Source organism: Lathyrus oleraceus, chromosome 3 (assembly GCF_024323335.1).
Source record: "Lathyrus oleraceus cultivar Zhongwan6 chromosome 3, CAAS_Psat_ZW6_1.0, whole genome shotgun sequence".
Classification (NCBI taxonomy): Eukaryota; Viridiplantae; Streptophyta; class Magnoliopsida; order Fabales; family Fabaceae; genus Lathyrus; species Lathyrus oleraceus.
The window spans coordinates 328,195,364-328,220,542 of record NC_066581.1 but is presented as its reverse complement, the minus strand read 5'-3'; the positions used below and the strand labels follow the sequence as shown (position 1 = coordinate 328,220,542).

Genomic DNA, 25,179 nt, shown 5'->3' with positions numbered 1-25,179 from the left:
TGATTAATCGCACGGCGGCGATAAAAGAGTTTGATTGGTTGGGTGTATTTTTGAGTAATGGCGAGAACTTGGATGAGCGAGATATCCATCTCGAATCCTAGTCTCAGAAGTGCGTGGTATCCACCATGTTCCATTTCCATCTTATTTGAAAAAATGTTTAATAAGAATTAAGTGTTTTGAGGTTTGATTGAGAAAGGGTTTGAAGAAACCGCATTGACAATTTTAAATGATGGCGAGAGCTAAGATAGGCAAGGCATCCACCTCGAATCTTAATCTCAGGAGTGCACGGTATACACCATGTTCCATTTCCATCTTTATTGACAAAAGTGTTTAATAAAGATTAAGTATTTTTAGGTTTGATTGAGAAAGGGTTTGAAGAAACCGCAATGACAATTTTAAACGATGGCGAGAGCTAAGATAGGCGAGGCATCCACCTCGAATCTTAATCTCAGGAGTGCACGGTATAGACCATGTTCCATTTCCATCTTTATTGAAAAAGTGTTAAGGTAGAAATTAAGTAATTTTTTTTTAGTTTGAAAGACGAGTACTTATGACCGACGAGCTCTTACAACTTGTGTCTAATACTCGGGACTACGTCTGGACATTCCACCCAGGCAGTCTGTTTCTTTCCAATTTTATTAAGAAAATGATTTAAATATTGGAGGGAAGACGAATATTTATGGCTTACAAGCTCTTACAGCTTGAGCCTAATATTCAGGATTATAACTGGATATTCCATCCAGGATAATCTTTTTCTTCAAATTTTATTAAGAAAATGGTTTAAATATTTATAAATATTTTGGAGGGAAGACGAATATTTATGGCTGACAAGCTCTTACAACTTGGGCCTAATATTCGGGATTGCGACTGGATATTTCATCCAGGATAATCTTTTTCTTCAGATTTTACTTATGAAAATAATTTGAATGTTTGAGGGTTAATGGAAAAATGGCTTGAAATTGTATTTGAAGGTGATGAGGAAATGAAATTGAATGTTGAAACTATGGAAAGTTAGTGAAATTTGAATCGAAAATTTAGTGAATTTGAATGTGATTATTTACATGTGTAAAGGTATGAACATAGATACCAATAACCTAATTAAATTAACTAACACATGGAAATCAATTAACCGTACAAAATCCCATATCAAAAAGTCAATAATTAAGAAAATCTAAAAAAACTAAACATTTAAAATCTAAACAACTAATTAACGATTAAATTAAATTAATCAAATAAAATATAAAAGTAAAATAAATAAATCAAATGAAGGTGCATGGATTAGCATGAGGGTGTAAAGAAAAGATGGGCATAACCCAACTTCTACATTAAAACCCCTAGTAACTCACACCACCAAAATATCAATAAAAAATAATAACGAAAAAGAAAACAAAAAGGTTGAATTAAGATGAGAAAGCAGGTATTCCAAATTCAAATCGCCTGTACCCCATTGCCACGTGGCAGGGTAATTAACCAAAAAAACAAATAAAAAAACTGACCGTCCAACTTTCACATAAGCTTTTCCTCTCTCTGCCAATTGACTTTCCTAAAACACAAAGACCAAACTTAATCCTATGCTTCTCAAGAACCTGTTTTTCAAAATTCTGCCAAAACTATGGAAGGCGATGCTTTGCCGGTCATGAAAACATTCTCGAGTATCCCACACCTGTGAGTGTAGTTCTAAACAGGAACAGTGAGGAGACTAGCGAGAGTTCCCAAAACAACAAAAGCAAGAAGAGGACTAATATCAAGAGTATCAAAAACAGGGGGAATAACATTCCTGAGCAAACTAAGATAAGGATCACAAAGATCCCTAATTGCAGAAAGTGGCTGTCTTTCCCATGGAATATTTGGGAACCAACTCAACAAAACTCTAACCAACAAAACTCTAACCAACAAAACACCACTGTAAATATCTAACCATTTCTTCAATCCCACCGCTACAACCGTAAACGGCATGCTCAACGAACCCCGAGTACAAAAGCAACAAAGAACAACGACGACGACGAAGTTCCAATCGATAAACATAGTTCCGACGGTGGAAGAATGTTAACAAAAGCTTTGATACCTAAAACCGCAATTCCGAACAGAGTGGTCACAACTCGAGTGGAACCCGAGAGGTTAACGGTGTCGTCGTTGGTAGGAGATTGCGGTGCCGGTGGTGCGGCAGTTACGGTGCAGGCGGTTACGGTGGTTTTACGATTGGTTGAAATTGAAAAGGTTTTGGTTTGGCGTTCTTGTAGTATAAGGTTTAGTTGGAAAGCGAGAAGACGAGAAGAGGTTGAGAAGTGTGAAGTTACGGTCATGGCGATACCCATGGTTGCTGCCAGTGACGCCATCGCTGGTTTTTTGTAGTGAGTTCTCCAAACAATTTTTTAGGGATTAGGCGTTTTCAGGAGGCGCGTGGATTCGTTGAGCGAGCAAGGTGGAGCATTGGCCGAAACCTATGAGGTAGGTGTGGTGTTTGGCGACGAAAGAGATGAGTGAGTCGAACTCGTGTTGAGTTAGACCTGATGGAACTGTTAGGTGGTGCAGTGCTTTTCGTCGGAGTCTTGGATGTGGGTTGATGAGAAGGAAATGGAAGGGTTTATGGCCAAAGACCGTGAGGATGGGGTTGATATGAAGTTAGCACACTGAGGGAGTTCTTCGGAGGTTTGAGAGGTTAAAAGAATCAATAAAAAAAATCATCCTCTCCCCCTTTGAATTGGAAAAGTCCACTTCTTAAAAATCAGTACTGTATCTTATTTAGAAAACAGGTTACCAATACTTTTTTTCCTTTATGAAAATAAGGTCCCTTTTCCATTCTTGTGTCACATGGATTTCCAATTTTGTGGACTGTTTTCCTCTATCTCCCAAAAGCAAGATGTCGCATGTAATGTTTTTGTGTGTCTCTCCCTTCACATAGTACACATATTATATTACTAGGGTTTTCAAACTTTTACAATGGCATAAATGCCCTTAAGATGATTTGTGATTTAGAAAGAGTTTAGAACAATTAAATGCAAATAAAATTAAATAAATTAAAACAAATTAAATTAAAACAAATTAAATTAAAATAACAAGAGGATTAACCCTATTTATTTTTCTAAACATTTTGATAAAAAGTGAAATAAATCGACTAAAAAATGAATAAAATTTGAGCGTGAAAATGCCTGAAAAATTAAAATGAGTGCACCAAAATGATCAGTGTGAAATAAACTTATTGGAAAAATACAGCGTTTCTTTTAATTTTGAAATAAATTTTGACCGGTTAAATAGGCTCGAGCTGATCAAAAAGTGGCCAAAAAATTAGCTGAAAAATAAACCGAGCATACCAGGTTAAACTACGCGAAACGTAGATTAATAAAGTTGATGTTTAGAAGCTTGATTTTAAAATTTTTCGTCCACTGATTTGACGCACATCCATTGATTAATTCAACCGGTTTGTCTGTAGATCCGACAAAATTATTTCGACTGATATTTTAGGCACTATGCGGTATGGAATGCATGGTATGCTATGTAGACATGAAATAGTTATGATGAATGTATTGAATCAGCGATTCAGGGTCAAAATTGGGGTGTGACAGTTGCCCCTATTTAAGTATCTTCAATATGAGAATATGAAGAAGTACACTCTTCATATGATCATAGTGGGAGATAGTTAAATACTAAGAAGACCCGAATTTTGATCCTGAAATGCAAATGATAGGATATGATATGAGATGAATGCCTGAATGAATGACTCTTTTTATTTGATTTGCTAGGGATATGATCAGACGTAAGATAAACCCTAGCATGATGCTTTATGATGGATACAAAATGAAACAAAGATCTGTGGGGGATGCTGATGGTCCACAGGGAGACAGACAAATGGTAAAAACCAACTCGCCGGGGAAAACAATCCTGCTGGAGAATCAGACGCACACTAGTGAGCACTCAAAGTGAAATTTGATGAACGACACTTAGAATACAAGAGATTTTGGCGGTAAGTTCACACATGACTTACTAAAACCCGAATAAGAAAAATTTCTACAACAGGTTCATACATGACCTGATAACACTGAAACAATCATAGAGAAAGATTCTTCAAAACAGGTTCATACATGACCTGGTAATACTGGAATGAAAGCTCACAACAGGTTCATACATGACCTGACAATGCTGGGGAATATCAAGAAGTTCTGACAGCAGGTTCAATCATGACCTAACAAACTCAGAAAAAGTTCAAAAAGAGTATATCAACAGGTTCATACATGACCTGATGACCAACTTGAACATTTTGAGAAAATTTCCACAACAAGTTCATACCTGACTTGACAACATTGGAACCTTAATGTGTTGCGGAATGGTGAAGGTCATACTTTCTTTCCACCTAAAAAAAGGACTAAGGCAAGGATACCTAATTTCACCTTACCTCTTTATTTTGTGCATGTACAAATTATCACACATGATTAGTAAATCAGTTGATGCAGGGCTTTTGAAAGGTTTGAAAGCAAACAAAAAATGGCCAATAATCTCTCACCTTATGTTTACAGTGATCTACTTCTGTTTGGAAAGGCTTCAGAAAACCAAATGATCCATGTTATTAATATCCTCCATAGATTTTTTGATATGTCAGGCCAAAGACTTAGCAAGGAAAATACAAGTATCATGTTCTCCAAGAATACTAACATCCATACAAGAAGAAAATTAATTCACTTATCAGATTTCAAAGAATCCAAAGAGATGGGAAAAATATTTGGGAGTCCCTTTGACAAGTAGAAGTCAAAAGGCGAGGGATTATCAATATTTAACTTATCAAGTCGAAGCTAAATTCGCAACTTGGAAAGGGAACCAACTATCACATACTGGTAGAGCCATACTTGTAAAATATATAATCCCTACATTTTTCAGTGATGAAATTGAGTTGTTCCAAAAACTGGCTTGAAAGAAATTCAAAGAATTCAAAGGGCTTCTAAATGGGGCTCACATTAGAAAGAACAAGAGCATGCATACTGTTAAGTGGAATGTCATAACTAAACTCAAGAAAATAGAGGTCTAGGTATGAGAAATCTAAAGGATGTGAATAAACCTTACATTCTCAAACTTGGATGGAAAGTTAAGAATAATGATAAGTCCTTATGGTGTCAAAGTTATGAAGGGCGGTTATGCAAGAAGTAGTAGTCATAATCTCGTGGAAACAAAAACAAAAAGGGGATTACAAAACCAATAATGAAGACATTGAAAATTATATTCTTCTAATTAATCTCAGTACTGGTATAAAACAAAAGACACACAATTATTATGAAAGTATGGAGTTACAGAACAAAGCAATGAAGAGACCCAAACAAGCTCATTAAACCAGATGGAAACTGTCAGATCATGATTGAGTTAGACTGAATATAAATGGTGCAACGAAGAATCTTGGAGCATCGGGATGTCATGGGCTCCTTAGAGACAACAAAGGAGATCAGAGAGGTGGTTTTGCAAAGAAACTTGACAATTGTAAAATTGGATAGACGAAACTTTGGGGAGTGTATGAAGTTCTGAGTTATGCATACGACAAAGGATACACGAAAGTTGAATTACATATAAATATTATGGAGGTCCTCAATGCAATCAATATCGATGATATGATGATGAAAGTGAGATGAAGATTAATTCATCAAATCAAGAGTATTATCAAGAGTGATTGGAAGATCTGAATCCATCATATTTATTACAAAACAAATAGATAGACAAATGTTTTGGCAAGTATATAGGTGCAAACATTATTAGAGATTTTCAGAAGTATTATAATACTGTTGTCCCAGATAATCGACTTTTGAATTCTTGTTTCATTTAGTTGGCGTTAGCCAACCTATATTAATAATTTGTAAGTTTTCTCCTTATGCTTATGCCCTTACTTCCATTAATAAATTTTTTATATATATTTTTAAAATATATGATATATATTAAGAGATTAATTGATATACACTTTTACACTGTCGGTTAATCACAACCATTAATTTATTTGAAAATTTTGACTTTTATTTTAAATATTTAAAAAGTAATACAGACGGATGATTGTGATACATTATCTGTGTAAAACTTTTTACACTTACGGTACATATCAATTAATCTCTATATTAAATATTTTTGTATTATACGCACCGAATTAAAATGGAGTTCCAATTTTTTTTATAACTACGCTGATTTCGATTTTTGTGGGTAAGGAAATGGAATCAAAATGCTACATTTTTTAATTAAAAAAAATCTGAATTAGAGAGAAATAACGGTCGCACGGTCATTTCCAAATCCTAACTACCATAGGTTCAGTCACCCTTCCATCACAAACCCAACAACCATTCCAACCAACAACACCAAGACTCACAGTTGAACACCAAGCAAGAATGAACCACCTTCTTCATCAACAGGTTAACCTTCTCTCTCCTCATCACCACTCTCTATCTCACTTTCTCTCTCTACAATGGCAGAGCCACATTCCGCCTCCGCCATTCCTTCTTCTTCCGCCGCCAACGCTGAAGCTTCTCAGGCAGACGAAAATGCCGGAGCTTCGGAGAATCTCCCACGCGAGTCTCGGCGCGTGAGCATCACCTTTGGGAGAACCAACTTGAGAATGGCCGGTGACTCCGCGCTTGTTAGGGATGAGAAGTGGTCCTGCTTGGCTGTTATCTTCAGCTTTTGGTTCTTCGGTCAGCAAACTTTCCTTTCAGTTCAATCTCTTTGTTTATACATAATTTATTATGCTGCATTTATTTCCACTATGAGATGTTGAGATTAGTTTGTAATGTTATTACAGTTGCGGTGACGATGATAATGGGGGTGTATGGGTCGATGACCGTGGTTCTAGGTCCGTGTTCTTCAATTGTTTTGCAACCTAACCCTGTGTTTGTGCAATATGTGAAGGTCAGTTTCATTTCAGTTACTGCATGTATTTGTAGTTTGTGAGTATCTTTGTAACATGTATTTTTTTGCATTAGGTAGAAAACTTAGAGGGGAATCCAGGACTCGTTCTTTATGGTACTTATCGATATCCACCTCTTGATGTTGTTTCCACTTGGAGAGAAACTCTTAATACATCTATTCCTTATGGCGCAGATAAGGCAAGTATACATGTTTCTCATTTTCTGGTGATTTCGAATTCTGATATTGCAAAATGGAAAGCATTTGTAATTGATTTTGTTACTGAAGCCTCACATTTCTTGTGGTTGACCTAATGCCCTTTTCTTATGGCTTCCTCAGGAATGGAAATATTATTTGAATAGAGGGTCGGAAGTAAATATCTCGTATAGCGTAAGCTCTGAGAGTTCCTCTATTTATCTTGTAATTGCAGAAGGTATTCATTCATTCTCTCTACATGAAATTTCAGTGGTTTCTCTATTCATTTTTTGTGAATTTGTTTCTCATGCATCCATCACTCACTTGTCACTTAGTATGTGTTTCTATTGTATCCACGTTTGACATGCGTGATTTTGAATGAATTTGATTTTGAAGTGAAGTGATTCATGTGTATACCTTTAGCGGGGATGTTCAATCTAATGCTAGATCTACATTTTGTTAATTTTAAGTTAAACTGAAGGATGCAGCCAAAGTCAATTTTGACTCAAAGTTACCAAACATCTCATTTTTACCAAAGTCAATTTTGTGTGCCTGAGTATAATGCTTCCTAATAGAATCAAGAGCTCTCTTTTAATATTATTTGGAGTTGAGTGTGTTCTTTCGTAAATATTTTTGCTATAGTCTGTTAATCCTATGGTAGGTTTCCTGTTTTTAGGATTTTCTGACCTATTGTTTTCTACAAAATTACTTCCGCAGTAAAGTTCATTAAAGCCTTAGCTCTATGGCCGAGTAACGTTCGTCTTTAATATTACATTGTAGCATTGCAAATTTGAATGTATTCCCTGTTTTGGTTATCATGGAGCTCAAGTCCATTGTAGTTACTACATATTTACATGTGGTTATTATTTAGAACGTACCAAAAATTTGCATGCTGTGGTATATTTAGTGATCATGTTATTCTTCTGCCTCTGCTTACAGGAGCTGACAGTCTCTCAATGTGGCTGGAGGACCCAACATATCCCAATACAACTCTGTCTTGGAACGTGATCCATGGTAAGAAAGTAGTAAAAAAACTATATCTATGTTCATATTCACACTATCATATACTGACATTTTTTCTTCTTCAAGGAACTGGTATGATTACACAAGAAATATTCAGGTCATCGTACTATTATGTGGCCTTGGGTAATTTAGAAGATGAAGTGGAGGTATTTTTTTTTGCATTTCTATGCCATACTTGCTCCTGTAGTTGGTATAATTAATTACAATCTCTAGAATGACTGAAAACAAAAGTTTTCATTGATTGTGAAGCCATGATGTTTTATTTTTTTCGGATTAGGAAATCTACAAACAAAAGTTTCTATTAAAATATCTTTAAAGCTAGTAAAACTTGTATTAAGTTATTGGATATCTTGTTTAATGTAGCAAGGTAAATAAATATAGAATGTGAATTGAAACTTAAGCTCTATTGCAATGGTATGCTTGGCTACTATGATTTGTAATGTGAATATTTTTCATCTGCCTTTTCTTTACATAAATTTAAACTTGCATGTTTGAAAACTTTTGAATATTCAGCTGTTAACATGTACATCTGAACCTGGACATTACTTATCCCTAATACTTACTTTTTTAAATATCTGTGTGTATCTAAATATGCTGCTTGCACAAGAAAGCTGGTACGCGAGAACTCATTTCTAAACTACCCGGTTTCAAAGAAAAACTCAAATGGTATGCTGACACATTGACATTGACAAGTCATAAATATGGACATTTGGACATAAGTATTCTGATAGCAAGGATGTTAGAATAAGCTAGCTAGCTGAGATTTATGCGATTGAACTGTTATAGATGCAGATATTTGTAAACTTAGTCAGTAGAAGTCACCACAGAAAGTCTACCAGAGCATATGACATTTGCGTCACTATTTCTTCTTTTTGATCATACCACTAATATCCCTTTGTTGTTCCCTCAAAACTGTGTAAGCATCTAATACCGTGGCTTAGCATCCAAAGTCCTTTGATAGATTGACCACAAAAGAAACAAAGATTTTGCCAAACTTGGTACATTGAAGCTAAACTATGAACAGATTTGGCTAGCATTTTATTCATCATACCATAATATAATGTTTTTTCTCCTTTCATATATTTTTCCTATGATCTCATTTTAAGCCTATTTGAGGACCGCATTAGACCTTTGATTCACATCGTATTTGGACAGAGTTAGTATACACAAAAGGCCATGCATTCAATTAAAAGGGTGTTAGAGTAATAATGATAACTCTGGACCAGAGTGTTCTGAGTGAGGGAAAGTTATTATTTGATGCAATTGTTATTATAAGGTTTTGTTTGTATTTCTCATCAGAGTCAGTTGTTTTTTGCCTTATATTTATGATTTTGACAGGCTTATAAATATTTAAGACACAGTGTTTATTAATTTCATCACCATTGATCATTCTTATTTCCATTCTTTGTTCTTGATGATGAGTAGGTTGAATTAAACCTCACTGTAAGGGCCTTTTTGCATAATACAACAAATGCTTTCTACAAATGTGCCCCGACTAGTAGCCCGTGCAGTTTAAATATTGACTTTCCTCATGGAAACAAAGCTGTTTTAGTCTCTCCTGCTCCTCAGCAGGCAAGATTATTTATTATATTACTTGCTTCATTTTATTACATTACTTGCTTCATATAAATAGTCAACAACAACGATAACCACACCTTATCCCAGTAAATGGGGTCGACTACATGAATCAGTCCTTTTGTTTATTGATGTTCTCTTTACTTTGGTTCAGAACACATCTAATGATGAGTGGTATGTCAAACTGACCTATGGACCAAGATGGCTTACATATATTTTTGGCATAGGTAGCCTCTTTATATAATCATCCTCCCACGGTATTAATCCTTAATGTTTTTATATCTTACTAAAGCTACATCTCCCTACAGGTGTACTGACTTTAATCATGTTTTGGGTCTTCAACTTCTTGAACAAACTTCAGTGTGCCAATGATGATAGAGTAGGATCTAGATCTGAAGGAACAGGACCAGATCGAGCCCCTTTGCTTTCTCGCAAAGATGATGATCTTTCGAGTTGGGGTTCGTCATATGATTCCATACCGCAGGATGATGAGGATCTTAACTTTCTCACTGGAGGTTCCACTGACGGGAAGTTTTTAGCTGATGGTGAGACTAGTAATAATACTCGGCGTCTTTGTGCAATTTGTTTTGATGCTCCACGGGACTGCTTCTTCCTTCCATGTGGGCACTGTGTGGCTTGTTTTGCGTGTGGAACTAGGTAAATTCTTTGTCATCAAAACAAACCCTTCTAAATTCTTTAAGCAATTTTGTTTTTTAAAGTACATAACTCATAGGTACAGACTGAAGCAATTTTGCAGTAATAAATTCTTAAGTACATAACTCATAGGTACAGACTGCAGCAATTTTACCACTTTTCAATGACAAGTATCTCAATGCAGTAATTAGCTGAGGTCTGTTTTTTCTTGTCTGGTGAATGATGTATGCCAAACCTTATATATGCAGGATAGCTGAGGCAGCTGGTATATGTCCTGTTTGTCGTAGGAACATGAAGAAGGTGAGGAAAATTTTTACTGTGTGATCAACACACTGAGTCACAGACTAATTGAATAGCCACCAGACCCATATATTGTAATTTTACATTTAATCATATATCTGCCGATCATTACAATGATCAAGCATGCTATCTGCTGGCAAGGGGTGCATTTGTCGTTGCATTGCAACAAAATAGGAGGGGGAAATGGGAGGTATATTATTTTTGTGCTCCATAACTCATCTTGCTACCTCTCATTCTAGGCGCGATTTGTCCAATATTGCTCATTGTTTTGTTATTATAATTTCTATAGAAAAATATTATAGAATTTGTTTGGTTAAGATGATTTTGGCACAAATAGGTCTTTTCAAGGATTATTAAGAATCTTAACTAAATCTATAAAAACATAAATGATTAAAAACAAAAATACTTAAAATGAATGCAAATTATACTAAAAAAATATGTAATTTGTTCTTAATTCCATTCCAATCTACTCCTTCTCCTTCTACGAGGCTCCCAAGTGCGTTATCCAAGACATTATTAGGATTCAATGTGATTTCCTTTGGGGTGGTGATTCGGAGAAAAGGAAAGTGGTCTGGATTAGGTGGAATCTCGTGTGCAAACCAAAGGACAAAGGTGGATTAGGAGTAAAACATTACGAATTGTTTAATATTTCTCTCTTAAGCAAATGGAAATTGCGTATCCTTGATGAAGACAATGCGCTTTGTGGGTGGACTTATTGTCAATGAGATATGGTGATATCAAATCTATAATGCTCGAAGTGGCTAAACCATTGGTTAACATGTTTGAACCTTTATGGTGGAGAGACTTGAAGCTTGTAGGTGTCGTGGAGGAGGACGACTATAACTGGTTCGCAAACAATATTTCTTGTAAAATAGGCAATGGTTTTACTATTGAGTTTTGAAGAAACAATTGGCTGGGCTCTCCTTCTCTTGACATGTTATTTCCACTGATTTTTGCAAGAGTTGTTGACCAAAAGCTCAAGGTTTTAAACATGGGGGAGTGGGTCGACAACAGTTGGATTTGGGATGTGAAGATTAAGGATGATATGCCACTGCAGGCGGATGAGGAAGCTGAATTAGAATCCCTTCTGGTCATTTTGCAAGATGTTCGACTGAACCGGCTAGTGGACGATTCGTTTGTGTGGTGAAGGAGCAAACATGGTTTCTCAGTCAAAAACAGTTATCTTGTTGTTCAAGTAGTGCTCCATTCTGATGTACGGGTAAATCCGAATATTGTTCAACTCTTGGATTTGCTTTGGATAACAAATGTGCCTAGCAAAATACTTATCTTCGGGTGGAGGCTTCTTTTGAACCGGTTGTCGACACACATTGCTTTAGCGAAGATGGGGATCATTAATGGTTCTGAAAATTTATTGTGTTATTTATGTTCTGCTGCTGAAGAAACGTTGGCCCGTTTATTCCTCGATTGCTCAATAGTTTTGCAGGTTGGGAGCATATCTATAAGTGGCTGGATTTTCCGTTCTAATTCGACGTGGACGCCTCTGGTACTAACTGCAGTAGCTTCACTCTTTTGCCAAAGGTAGAGCACAAAAGAATGTTTGCTTGATGGTATGCCTCGCGGTCTGCTGGGCTATGTGGCTTCGCAGAAATGATATTGTTTTTCATGGAGCGGTCGTACGCATTGTCGGCATTGTTGATAGAGCAAAAGTTTTGGCTTGGAATTGATTTGCCACTAGAACTAAAGATGCAAGGGCTTTTGGTTGGGATGACTGGTGTTCAAACCCAATGGATTATCTTGTGAATCATTGACTTATTTGTTTTAGGCTTTGATTCAGTTGACATTTCTTGTATTTCCTCTCTTTTCTATGTTTGAGTACCCTTTGTACTCTTAATTTAATACAGATTTGCTTATAAAAAAAAACAATCTCAAATATTGCTCCTTGTTTGGTCATCATAAATTTTATAGTAAAATACTATAGAAATTGTTCGGTTATTGTTGAAATACAAGAGACTAAGAGACATTTGAATAAACTGTGTGTTTTGAAAAACACTGCAGAGACTTTATTATATATAGAGAGATTACAACTGATTACATGATATAGTCGATGTGGGACTATTCGATATACAAATATTCTTAGCGATATAATTACAAATATCAGCACTCCCCCTCAAGCTTGAGAATATAAGTCAAATGCACCAAGCTTGCTACATATATAATTAGTTATAGGGCTTCGCGGAGATTTTGTAAACACGTCTGTCAATTGATCATTAGAGTTGATAAAGTTTATGATGATATCACCTGACTCGATTTTCTCTCTGACAAAGTGATAGTCTATCTCAATATATTTGGTCCTCTCATGGAAGACTGGATTTGAAGCAATGTGCAATGCAACTTGATTATCACAAATAAGTGTCATTGGTCTTGCTTCTTCAATTTGAAGTTCCCTGAGCAACTATTTTAACCAAATAAGTTCACATGTTGCCATTGCCATGACCCTATACTCTACCTCGGCGTTTGATCTTGCAACTACGTTTTGTTTCTTAATTTTCCAGAATATAAGGTTTCCTCTAACAAGTACACAATACCAAGAGGTGGATCGTCTATCAATGGGTGACCCTACCCAATCAGCATCGGAGTATCCAACTATCTTAGTATGTCCTTTATTTTCATACACTAGACCTTTTCCTGGAGCACATTTGATGTATCTCAGAATCCGGATAACAACATCCATGTGTTCATGACAAGGGAAATTTAAGAACTGAATTATTGTTGGTGTAAGCCCTAGAGGCCAATACTTTTGGTACTTGTATCGAATTATTTATTAATAATAAAAGGTTTTTTTCTTTATTATGTTTGTTTAATAAAGTTCCTAGAATAGCTAGTCCGTTTAATGTATCAAGTATGACTTAATCATGAGATCACATTAAACATAAGGACACTATTCTTAAAGTATCCGTAGTCAAGCTTTATTATGAAGTGGGATAACATTAAAGCATGAAGACTATTATGTTTATAGACTGATGATCATATCTCATGGATCATGGATAAAGAGTTATCAAGTCTTAAACATAGGTATGAATATTAAGAGTAATATTTATACTGGATTGACCCGCTATGAGAATACTATATAGAATGTTATGCAAAGTGTCATAAGTTAATGGTGATAATGGTGTATACCACCCTTCGACCTGAAACCACTATGGACCCTAGATGTAGAGTCGAGTGTCTTATTGCTGATCAAACGTTGTCCGTAATTGGATGACCATAAAGACAGTTGATGGGTACTCCACGAAGCATGCTAAGGGACATGAGTGACCTAGATGGAATTTGCCCATCCTGCGTAACAGGATAAATGTCTATGGGCCCAATATTGAACTGGACAAGGATGACACGGTCTATGCCTTGTGTTCAATATAGACATAAGGGCAAAAAGATAATTATACACATAATTATTATCACAGAAGGATTTATCAGATCACATGACATTTTCGTGTCTTAGGTAGCAGTGATGTGTTGCTAGATACCGCTCACTATTTATTATGTTAAATACGTGATTTAATATAATTGTCAATGCCGCGAAAACCTATAGGGTCACACACAAAGGACGGATTGATGAGAGATAGAGTAATTAAGGAATATTGTAATGTACGGTGCCCTTAAGTGAATTATAGAACATCGTAAGGTACGGTGTACATAAGTAGAATACGAAATATGGTAAGGTACCACGCGCTTAAGTGATTTTGACATATTATAAGATATGGGCCATATACACTTGAGTGGGCTTTTTAGCTTGCAGCCCACACAAGTGGTTCTATAAATAGAACCCTTGTGTAGACACTACGCCAAAAACTAGAATAGACAGCGCATCTTAGAGGGCGCTTTATTACAAAAGCGCACTCTAAAGTGAAGCGAAAAAATAAGGAGCGAACAACTGGAATAGACAGCGCACTTTAGAGGGCGCTTTTGTAATAAAGCACCCTCTAAGGTGAAGCGAAAAAATAAGGAGGAGATAGAGGGACAACAATACAGGGCGCTTTTTAGAAAGCGCCCTCTAAGGTTACCCTTAGAGGGCGCTTTTAAAAAAGCGCTCTATAAGTCCATGTGTATTTCCAGTTTATAAAGCGCTTTTGGAAAGCCTTAGAGAGCGCTTTCATAAGCGCCCTCTTAGGCACCCTTTAGAGGACGTTTTTTTTCCACAAGCGCCCTCTAAGGTCCCCTTTAGTAAACATTAAAATTATAACATACTGCGCGTTTTGTTATTTCACTCTCTGTTATTTTCGTTCTTTTTCACGTTAGGGTTCTCACTGCTACGATTTTCGCTACTTCTAAGGCGTTCTCCTTCCACCTCTGTTAGATATACGACGTTTCCTCCTTCTATTAATTCGTTGTTAGCTGTTCGATTTTGACACCTTAGGTATTTTTCTAATCTTCATATTACTTGGTTTCTCTTCTGACGTTCGCTATTGTTCATTTTTGGTTTCATTTTTCTTGGTTCATACATTTATTGAGTATTCTCAATACACTAACCTAACAAACTACCAAATAGTGGCCTAAATGCTAAGCAGACCTCAATTCAAAATGGAATGAGTAATATGCAGCAAGGAAAAGAAAGGAAAGCACGAAGGCAGGGGAAAAATGACTTCTCCGGAGTTTTGAGACTCCGACGAGGTTCTCTGACCAACCTCAAAGGTAAACGCTTACGGATCTCTCTCTTTGATTTCGTCTGCTTCGACTTCTTTTGGACGATTCTGTTTCCTCTAAGGTGAAAGATTGTTGTTTGTGAATGAGGATTTTTCGACTGCTATGGTTTCTTACTGAGTTTTTTCGATTTACTGATTTTTTTCTCTTGGTGTTGTTTGGTAATTGCTGGGATTTTTATTCTTGATGGTTGCTAGTTTGGTTGAAGGTTTTAGGTTTTTGTAAAAAAAAACTAATCTCTAGTGACTTTGTAACTCTTATCTCAAAAATGTTTTTTTGAATTTTTTTTCTCTCCCTCTGTTTAAGAAAAAAAATCGAATTTATACTCATTTCTCATGCTTTGGATTAGGATTTGTAGTAGTTGTTGTTCAATGACATAATTGGATATGAAGTTGGTTACTTTTGAAGTGTGAGAGTTTGTTTTAACATTTCCATGTACAAATCATGTTGTGTTGATGTTGTGATAGTCTGCATTTTCTCTTTTATTTTGGCTTTTGACTTATAGCCATGTTTATGCTAACTACAAGCTATACATGTTGTACATGACAAAAATCTCTGCTGAAAGAGACAGGGAGGCTAACCATGGCTGAGGAGACAGGAGGTTTCCTGTATGAGACAACAAAGAGACTGAGGCAAGAGAGATTATATGATAATAGAAGATGAATAAGACTTGTCATTCATTAGATATGAACCACACTAAAGTTTATGAGTAAAGGTGAATATGATGAGCAATTGGGTCATTCGTCCCCTACCCAAAGATATTCAGAATGAGTTAATAGAATTCTCCACTCTCATTCATTCTTTACTACTTAAGGCTTATGGCATGTGATTCTCTCATAACTTTCAAGTTGTTGAAGAAGAATCTTTAGTTTTATTTCTTTTTAAGTTATGAATTGGTTGTATATTTAGAATCTTTAGAAGTTAAACGATTATATATCAGCGGATTGTTGTATATGTATGGATTGTTGTATATAAGGCTTGTTGAATGCAATGTGTGAAAAAGGGCTTCAAATTATACAATTTTAGGTGTACTGCTTCAATATACAGGTTGTCTAAAATAAATAAATAAATATAGCGCTTTTTAAAAAAAAAAATTTAAATAACCACCCACTTTAGAGGGCGCTTTCCAAAATAAGCGCCCTCTAAACCCTTTAAATTTCCACTTTAGAGGGCGCTTTCCATTAAAAGCGCCCTCTAAACCCTTAAAAGTTTCCACTTTAGAGGGCGCTTTTTTTAAAAAACGCCCTCTAAAGTGGCCCTTAAAGGGCTTAAAGAGCCACTTTAGAGAGCGCTTTCACCAGGAAAAAAAGCGCTGTCTTTACCTATGCCAGCGCCAGATTAGAGGGCGCTTTAAAGCGCTGTTATAGGCCAAAAAAAGCGCCCTCTTTTCCCTTATTTAGCGTAGTGAGAAGCATTGTTACACTTGCAAATTTGTTTCTCTCTCTCTCTCACTCAAAGCCTTCATTCGTAGCAGCTAGCACTGAGATTTAAGGAATCTGTTCGTGTGGACTGAGTAGAGGCGTTGTCATCGTTCAACGTTTGTGATCGCCACAAGAGGTAACGATTTTATCACTGATCATGCCCATTCGTAAGGATCATTAAAGGAGAAATTTTAAATTCCGCTGCGTTTTGGATCGCCATTCTCCTTCAATTACCACACTAACTGCAAAAGAAATGTCTAGACGAGTGACTGTGGGATAATTCAACTTTCCAACCAATCTCATATACCTTCATGAGTCAGATAGAGGCTCCCCATGTTTGGGTAGTAGTTTGACACTTGGATCCATAGGAGTATCAGCTGGTTTAGCATTCAACAAACTTGTTTTTTCCAAAATATCCATAGCATATTTCTGCTGAGAAATCACCAAACCATCTTTAGATTGGGCTACCTCGATACTCAAGAAATAACGAAGTTTACCAAGATCTTTTGTCTGAAATTGATTTGAGAGATGTTGTTTTAACTAAAGTATACCCTATTAATCACTACCAGTTATGATAATATCATCTACATACACAATAAGATAAATACACCATTGGAAAAGTGACGATAAAAAACAGAATGGTCAGCTTCACTATAGACCATACCAAATTGTTATACTACAATGCTGAATCTGCCGAACCATGCTCTCGGAGATTACTTAAGACCATAAAGAGACCGGTGTAACCTACACACCATATTCGATGACTCCCCATGAGCAACAAACCCAAGTGGTTGCTCTATATATACTTCCTCTTCAAGATCACCATGTAAAAAAACATTTTTGATGTCAAGTTGAAGAAAAGGCCAATGTCGAATGGCTACAATGGCTAGAAGAATTTTAACATATGCCATCTTGGCTACAAGCGAGAAGGTGTCACTATAATCCAATCCAAAATTATAAGTGTATCCTTTGGCTACCAAGCAAGTTTTAAATCGATCAATCTTACCATCTGGACCAACCTTCATTGTATAAATCCAACGACAACCTACTAAACATTTCCCATGGGGTAGAGGAACCAGTTCCCAGGTACCACTACTTTGAAAAGCACATATTTCATCAACCATTGCTTGCCTCCACTCAGGGTGAGATAATGTTTCACCTGGAGTTTTAGGATTAGAAACAGAAGACAAAGAAGACAAACAAGTATACTACAAAGGGGAAAAACGATGATAACATAAATCAATATAATGTCGAGAAGGATTTGTGTTTGACATATACATTTTCAAAGGGAAATCAGGAGATCAGACTCGGCTTCCATGATCAGATCCGGTGATTGCGGAGGTGTTGGAGAAGAGTATGCAATGACCTCAGGGACAGGTATGACCTCAGGGACAGGGACGACATGCATTGGGTGAGGACTCTGATATCTTTGAAGTGGTCAAGAAGTGGGGGGTTCATGAGCCCTAGACTGATGGGGGATAATGGTAGGCGGGACATTAATAACTATCGGAAAAGGTGTGGGAGTACTTTTTTGAATGGGTTCTAGAATTATGTGACTGGACTCGAAATATGGAACAGACTCGAAGGTAACATCGGGCAATATGAGGTATCATTGTAGAGTATGTGAATAATAATGATAACCTTTTTGGGATCGATGATAACCAAGAAAGACACACTTTAGTGATCGAGATGATAGTTTATCAAGACCAGGAAAGAGAGATTGTGTACAAAACATGTGGACCCAAAGACCCGGGGAGGAATTGGGTGAAGTGGGGAATTGAGAAAAAGGATTGAATGAGGGATTTTATTGTTAAGGATAGATGATGGCATACAATTTATAAGGTAACATGCCGTTAGCACACCATGGAGAAGTAGGGTTCGAGTGGTTTCTACGAGATGTTGATTTTTGCGTTCGGCTACCCCATTTTGTTGAGGCGTGTGAGGGCAAGATGTTTGATGGAGAATATCATTGTGTGATATAAAATTTTGAAATTGTTGGGATAAATATTCACGGGCATTGTCACTTCTTAAGGTACGGATATACACACCGAATTAGGTTTTTATTTCTTGATAGAATTGTTCAAAAATAGAAAATAATTCAGATCTATTCTTCATTAAAAATAACCACGTGCAACGTGAAAAATGATCAATAAAGGTGATAAAATACCTAGACTCAAGAGTAGAGACAATACGCGAGGGACCCTAAATATCGGTGTGAACTAAAGCAAAAGTGGACGAAGTTCGTTTGTTGACTCGATTGGGAAACTGACCATGAGTGTGTTTCCCTAGCTGACACGACTCATAATGTAAATTAGATACCTTCGATAAATTTGAAATCAACTTATGTAGTTGGAAAGAGTGGTATGACCTAACTGAGCATGGATAATGAGTGGAGAATCTTTGGCTGAGCATATCTGAGATGACAGTAAGAGGTAATAAAGGCCTTGAGACTCACATCCGACGCCAATCGTCTGTCCCGAACTCCGATCCTGCAAGGTAACATTATTGTTAGTGAAGGTGACATTACAATCATGAGAACGAGTTAAACAACTAACTGAGAGTAAATTAAATGGATAATTGGGGACACAGAGGACAGAAGTAACATAAAGAGAAGGTAGAATTTGAACAGTATTATCCCTTCGGGTCGGGTTTGAGAACCATTGGTAGAAGTTATAGTAAGTAAGAAACCATATGTAGAGAGGGAGGAGAACAAACTTTTATTACCGGTAACATGATCAGACGCACCAGAATCAAGGACCCAAGGTCCAAGAGAAGATGATTGAGAGAGACAAGCAGATAAATTACCAGTGTGTGCTACCGAAGCAGTAGAATCTAAGTTCTGATAATTCTGATACCACCTGAGGAAATCATCGTAGTTTGGCATAAAGTTATGAGGAGTAGCCATGAGTATCTGAAGAGAGAAAATATCACGCGAACCGGGTGAAAAAGGATATGGTTGAACTAGATAATATTTTTTTGCAAGTGGAAAATAAAATCTGATACCGAATCTGAAACAGTTGCCCTATGGAGAGTGGGGCGGTGGAAAAATTGTCGGGATCGATCGTCAGACGTGTTGTGGTGACTGAAGAATTTTAAAAACTAATGTCAGATGAGTCACGACAGTGTATGGAAGGCAAACCGGTGTTATGACACGGTTTGTCAAAAAAAAATCACTGGAAGACAGTGGGTCAACCGGGTCAAGCACGGTGAAGGGTTGTCTCTCAGTAGGCTCTGGATACCATGTTGACACTAAGAAACATTTGAATAAACCGTGTATTTTGAAAAGAACTACAGAGACTTTATTATATATAGAGAGATTACAACTAATTACATGATATAGTCGATGTGAGACTATTCGATATACAAGTATTCTTAACACTATATTTACAAATATCAACAGTTATAATGATTTTGGCACAAATCGGTCTTTTCGACGATTCTTTGGAATCTTAATTAAAGTCTATAAAAACATAAATGGTTAAAAATAAAAATACTTAAATTAAATGAAAATTATAAAAGAAAATATCACAATTCCAAACTTGAAGTTTTTCTTGTCATCAAGATTTTTTTTTGAAAATTGAAATTATGTGAGAAACATAATAATTTACCTTCTTCGATGAAAATATTTAACTTTAATGCTACTTACCAAAATACTTTTATGATCATGTTCAAGATCTACTTCTGTTCTCAGGCCTCAAGATATGGATAAATTAAAAGTCGTCGATGTTGTTTATATATATTCAATTTTTTTCTTTCTCGTAAATTCAATCGAATGATAAGGATATCACACAATCAATGTGTAAAATATTATTTTATCGTAAGTTTGAATCATTTCTAAATTTTTATCAAATAAAAAATTATTACACATTTTTAGAGTCTTAAAGGTTGTAATATGGTTTAGTTTATAGTGGGGGCTTAGTCTACAGTGAGAGACCTCAATATGTCTCTCACATAAGCGAGCATAAAATGTTTTTTTTTTCTGTTTTAAACATTTAGCGGCGGTTTTAAACCGCCGCTAAATGTCAGTTTATTTTTTTTAGTTTTTAATTATTTAGCAGCAGGTTAAAACCGACGCAAATTTTTCAATTTTTTTTTGGATTTCAACCTTTTAGGGACAGTTTTAAAACGTCACAAAATAATCACTAAAAATTTATGGCAGTTTAAAACCGCCGCTAAATAGATGAAACTAAAAAAACGCAAAATTTGTAGTCTCTTATGTGAGAGACCTATTAAGGTCTCTCACGGTAGACGGCACTTAGAGTGAGATGAATTTGGGTAAGTAGGCTAAGTTTTTGGAGTTACGCACTAGATTTTATCCTTCATCCAATTTTTTAAACATTTACTTTTACCTTAATCAACACTTCAAAGGATGATTTCAGGCTATTAATGTTTTTTATTTGTACCACTTTTCACAAGTTTTTTAGTCTTTTCATTTTCCATTTGGAATTTTAGTATAGTCTATACGACCATTTAATATACTTACTTCAAAACATAGTGTTCATCTTTTGACCATCCGGAGATCTAATAATGATCGGGATTATTATAATGTTAATCTCTTGACCTAATTTGTTCACATATTCATCATCTAAGAACTCTTGCAACCATTACTCATCCTATCATCCCATGGAAGTTCTTGGATATCTCCGCAATGAGTACCTCAAAGCAAAATCCCAATTTGGAAGAAGTGTCGATGCAACCCAAATCATTCTTAGAAGTAGTTAACAATGTATGTGACATTCCACTAAGCCAACTATCGAAACCTTGTCTGAAAGGTGATAGCTTTGTAATAGTCATCCTAGAAAAGGAATATCAGTTGGGGGTAGAGGCCTATAAAAACAATTTGCACGGAAGATTCATCTGGCCCAAGGGCTCGACGCCATTAACAATCTTAAACTTAAATATGAAGCTACAAAATCTCTGGAAATCGATTGGCAAATAGAGGATTACTTATTTAGGTAATGGTTATTTTGAAATTTCTTTCTCAGCCCAAGAAGATGTCAGAAGAGTAAGGACAATTACTTCATGGAACCTTAACCCTGGTTAAATGACTTCAATCAGTGTTTTCTCAAACAATCCTCTGCCCAGGTGTTGATTAGAATGCATGGTTTGGCTCAAGAATATTGGAGACCAAATATAGTATTTGCAATTGCGAGTACCGTAGGAACACCCTTGTGTACAAATTTTGCATAAAACATATGTTATTTTGATAGGCCTTTTGGTCACTATGAGAGGGTCCTTGTAGACGTGGAATTACCAAATGAACTTAGTTACAAAGTCTTGGTGGAAAGGAAATGTTATGATTTTTTTGTGGAGTTGTAATATGAAAATTTTCCTGAGTATTGATCTTTATGTAGTCAAATTGGTCATAGTCTTGATAATTGTAAAGGAAGAATTGGGGGGGGGGGGGGCATCGAATGGGATGAAGTGCATCACAAGAAGATAGTTAAAAAATAATATGTGCAGGTGAGTAATAAGACTTCCAAACAAAATGTGATAGGGAATGATGTGGATGTAACCATTATAACTAAAGTTTCTAAAATTGTAATTGAAGAAAAAGCAAATGATAAGGGTAAAGAGATTGTTGGTATTGTAGAGGAAAATGGTAAGAAGACTTTAATCCCAAGTGAAGGGGCAACAAAACACATAATTGTAAATGGGGATTCTACTCAAGTTATAATTGATAGGAATCTAAAGGAAACAATCTTAGAGACAGAGCCTCAACCTATATTTATTATGAATGAGGAGGAAGTTAGTTCAGAGGACTCTATGGATTCAAATTGTGTTAGTGTCACACAACAAAGTAGTCAAAATGTTGTGTTGGAAAGTAACTTATTATAGGGAGTAATTCAAAAGGACATGGCATTCCTAAATTCATCTTGGGCCAACATGACATAAGGTTATGAAGATATATAAGGCATTGGTGACATCATCCCTAAGACAATCAACCAAATGTGATAGTGGATGTGGAGGGTTTTCAATAGGCTGGGTCTAGATAAAAAAGGAAAGCACAAAAGAGTCACTCATCTAGGAGCAATTATATCACCAGATCAAGGCCAAGTAGTGCTCAAATTTCCTAATGAATTGTGTATTTTGGAATGTGAGAGGAATTGTCAACTCTCCTTCAAAATTGGCTTTAAAAAGGTTAATTATTAGTAATAAACCTGATTTTGTTTTCATTGCTGAGCCTTGGATTGAGGTTACTAGTTTACCTCATAATTGGCTTAAAAGATTGAATCTAAAAACATTTACTATTAACACTAAAGGTAACAATAGTCCTGACTTGTGGTCCTTGTGAAATATGAATATAAATCATGATATAATGGATTTAGATGATCAACAAATATCTTTTACTTTCAAGGTGAATGGAAAAGTTATAGGAATTTTCGTTGTCTATGTTTCTACTTGTTACATAGCTAGGAGAAACCTTTAGGCTAAGCTACAAAATTTTCTGATTCACAATAAATTTCCTTAGTGTTTCATTGGGTCTTTTAACAAAATTTTAGGAGCCCGTGAATAATGTGGTTCTTCTATCCTAGATAGGGGACAATGGAAGAATTCTCTAATTGGACTGACACAAATCATCTGCTCACCTGCCAACTTCTAGGGCTAAATTCACATGGTCTAATGGTGTCATACCCCAAAATTTTCTCTACTTCTTTCCACTTTTCATCTGGATCTTGGTCCATGGTTCATATGCATACTCATAGTCATTAGAGTCATTCATTTGCAATTGCATTTTTTTAAATAACAATATTTTGATTCAAAGGTTTCTTATTTAAGATACAAGGCATGGAACTATGGTATGCAAGCTTATGGACTTCATTATGCTTCATCTTATGGTTTCGGGCTATGGGCACAACAAAACTTTGTTTGATCATTCTCTTGGATTAAGTTTTGTGAGGAACTCTAATGTTGGTATAGACATTTTGGATCATGTGAACTACATTATAACTAGTTGATTTGGAAGACATGCTTCAAGTTTGACTTTGGTCAACAAAAGTCAACAATGGAAGTTTGACTTTTGGTTGACCATTCTCTGTTGAGATCTTACTCTCTCTGTCCCACAATGAATGACCCAGTTGACCAATTCACACATATTAAGGAAAGTGTAAAAATGAAGAGAGATAGTATTAATTTTACTAAATTGCCCTTATTAAAGCTAGTAACAAGTAATGATTGTTTGCGTGTTCCAATACTAATTGTTTGCATGTTCCAATATTGTTGCCGTGATAAATTGAAATTGTCACTCTCCCATTTTACTCCCACTGTACAAGTAACTCACCAATTCCAAATTGATGCTAGCTAATGAAATTCATTTTAACCAAAATTTGCTGAAGCAAAAACTAACGCAAATTTCTATGGGCGCCATTTATTTTCAACTTTGAACCTTTTTTTATATTTTTAATTCAAACTTCCCTCTAAAGTAACTCTATAAATATGAGTTATTGTGGAGCTCACATGACACATCTCATATGCAAACTAAATTCAAAAAATGTCTATGAGAGAAATAGATTTAAATGAAAGTATTATCAACTCATATGAAGATAACGAAGAAGGTAACAAAGAAAGACAATAATATTGTATACCGGATCTGAATGCTAATGTAGAAGACTTAGAAGTTGGCTCTAATCAATTTTCTCTTTCAAAAAGTCCTTTATCTTTTGACTTAAACGAAGAACCATTCATAGAAAATGATACTCCTATACAAATTAGAGAAATATTGCAACAATCAAATTCAAATAGATGTAAGTATGATTATATTTTAGTATTAATTTTTATTCTAGATGCACAATACTAACAATATTTATATATTTATTTTATAGTTTTTGATGATTCATTTTTTCAAAATTCTTCATCACGTTCTTTTCATCACGATTTCAACAATGAGATAGAAGATATATCATCAACATCAAATTCACATTTGGGTATGTATAAATATGGTTATTTTATAACACTATCTTCTTAATTCTTTTCATTTGAGTTTATTGATTGATTTATTTATTTTATGTACTATGATTATTATTTTTAGAAGAAAATATTATTGCAAGTTCGCAAATTTCAGAAGCACCAATGAGAAAAAAAAATTGTGTAATACAAAAAGAATGGCAATATATAATATTCTTTTGAGTAAGAGTGTTGAAAGAAAACTTATTAGAGGGCCGATTGATATGGTGGGATCATAATTTTCAGTTCCAGGAAGCACAATTAAGCGCGTTTGGAGACAAGGAAAAAATAGTGGTATCCATGTTAATGTGTCCCATAAATTACAAAAAATTATGGTCGTAAGAGAATCCAAGTTAACTTTGATTGAATTCGTGATATTCCTTTGCATCAAAGGACGTCTATTAGATCTACTTCTTTTACAATGAATATAAGTAAGAGCACTTTGCATAGGTATCTAAAGTCGGTAGTTATACGAAGACATTCAAATGCTATAAAACCTTTTTTGAAGGAAGAGAACAAATGATCTAGATTGCAATTTTGTATATCA

General features: G+C 35.5%; 1 protein-coding gene and 1 pseudogene across 1 annotated transcript; one reads left to right on the top strand and one right to left on the bottom strand.

Annotated features, from left to right (window-relative positions):
• Positions 1-1,563: 1,563 nt before the first annotated feature.
• On the bottom strand, positions 1,564-2,328 carry LOC127129219 (ylmG homolog protein 1-2, chloroplastic-like; annotated as a pseudogene).
• A 3,916-nt stretch (positions 2,329-6,244) lies between these two features.
• LOC127127461 (E3 ubiquitin-protein ligase APD2) lies at positions 6,245-12,465 on the top strand. Its single transcript, XM_051056650.1, has 10 exons — positions 6,245-6,650; positions 6,758-6,864; positions 6,939-7,061; positions 7,201-7,294; positions 7,996-8,070; positions 8,146-8,225; positions 9,505-9,651; positions 9,809-9,881; positions 9,963-10,311; positions 10,557-12,465. Exons 1-10 carry the CDS (start codon positions 6,425-6,427, stop codon positions 10,630-10,632), a joined length of 1,350 nt encoding a protein of 449 aa, XP_050912607.1. The 5' UTR covers positions 6,245-6,424; the 3' UTR covers positions 10,633-12,465.
• The last annotated feature ends 12,714 nt before the right edge of the window (positions 12,466-25,179 follow it).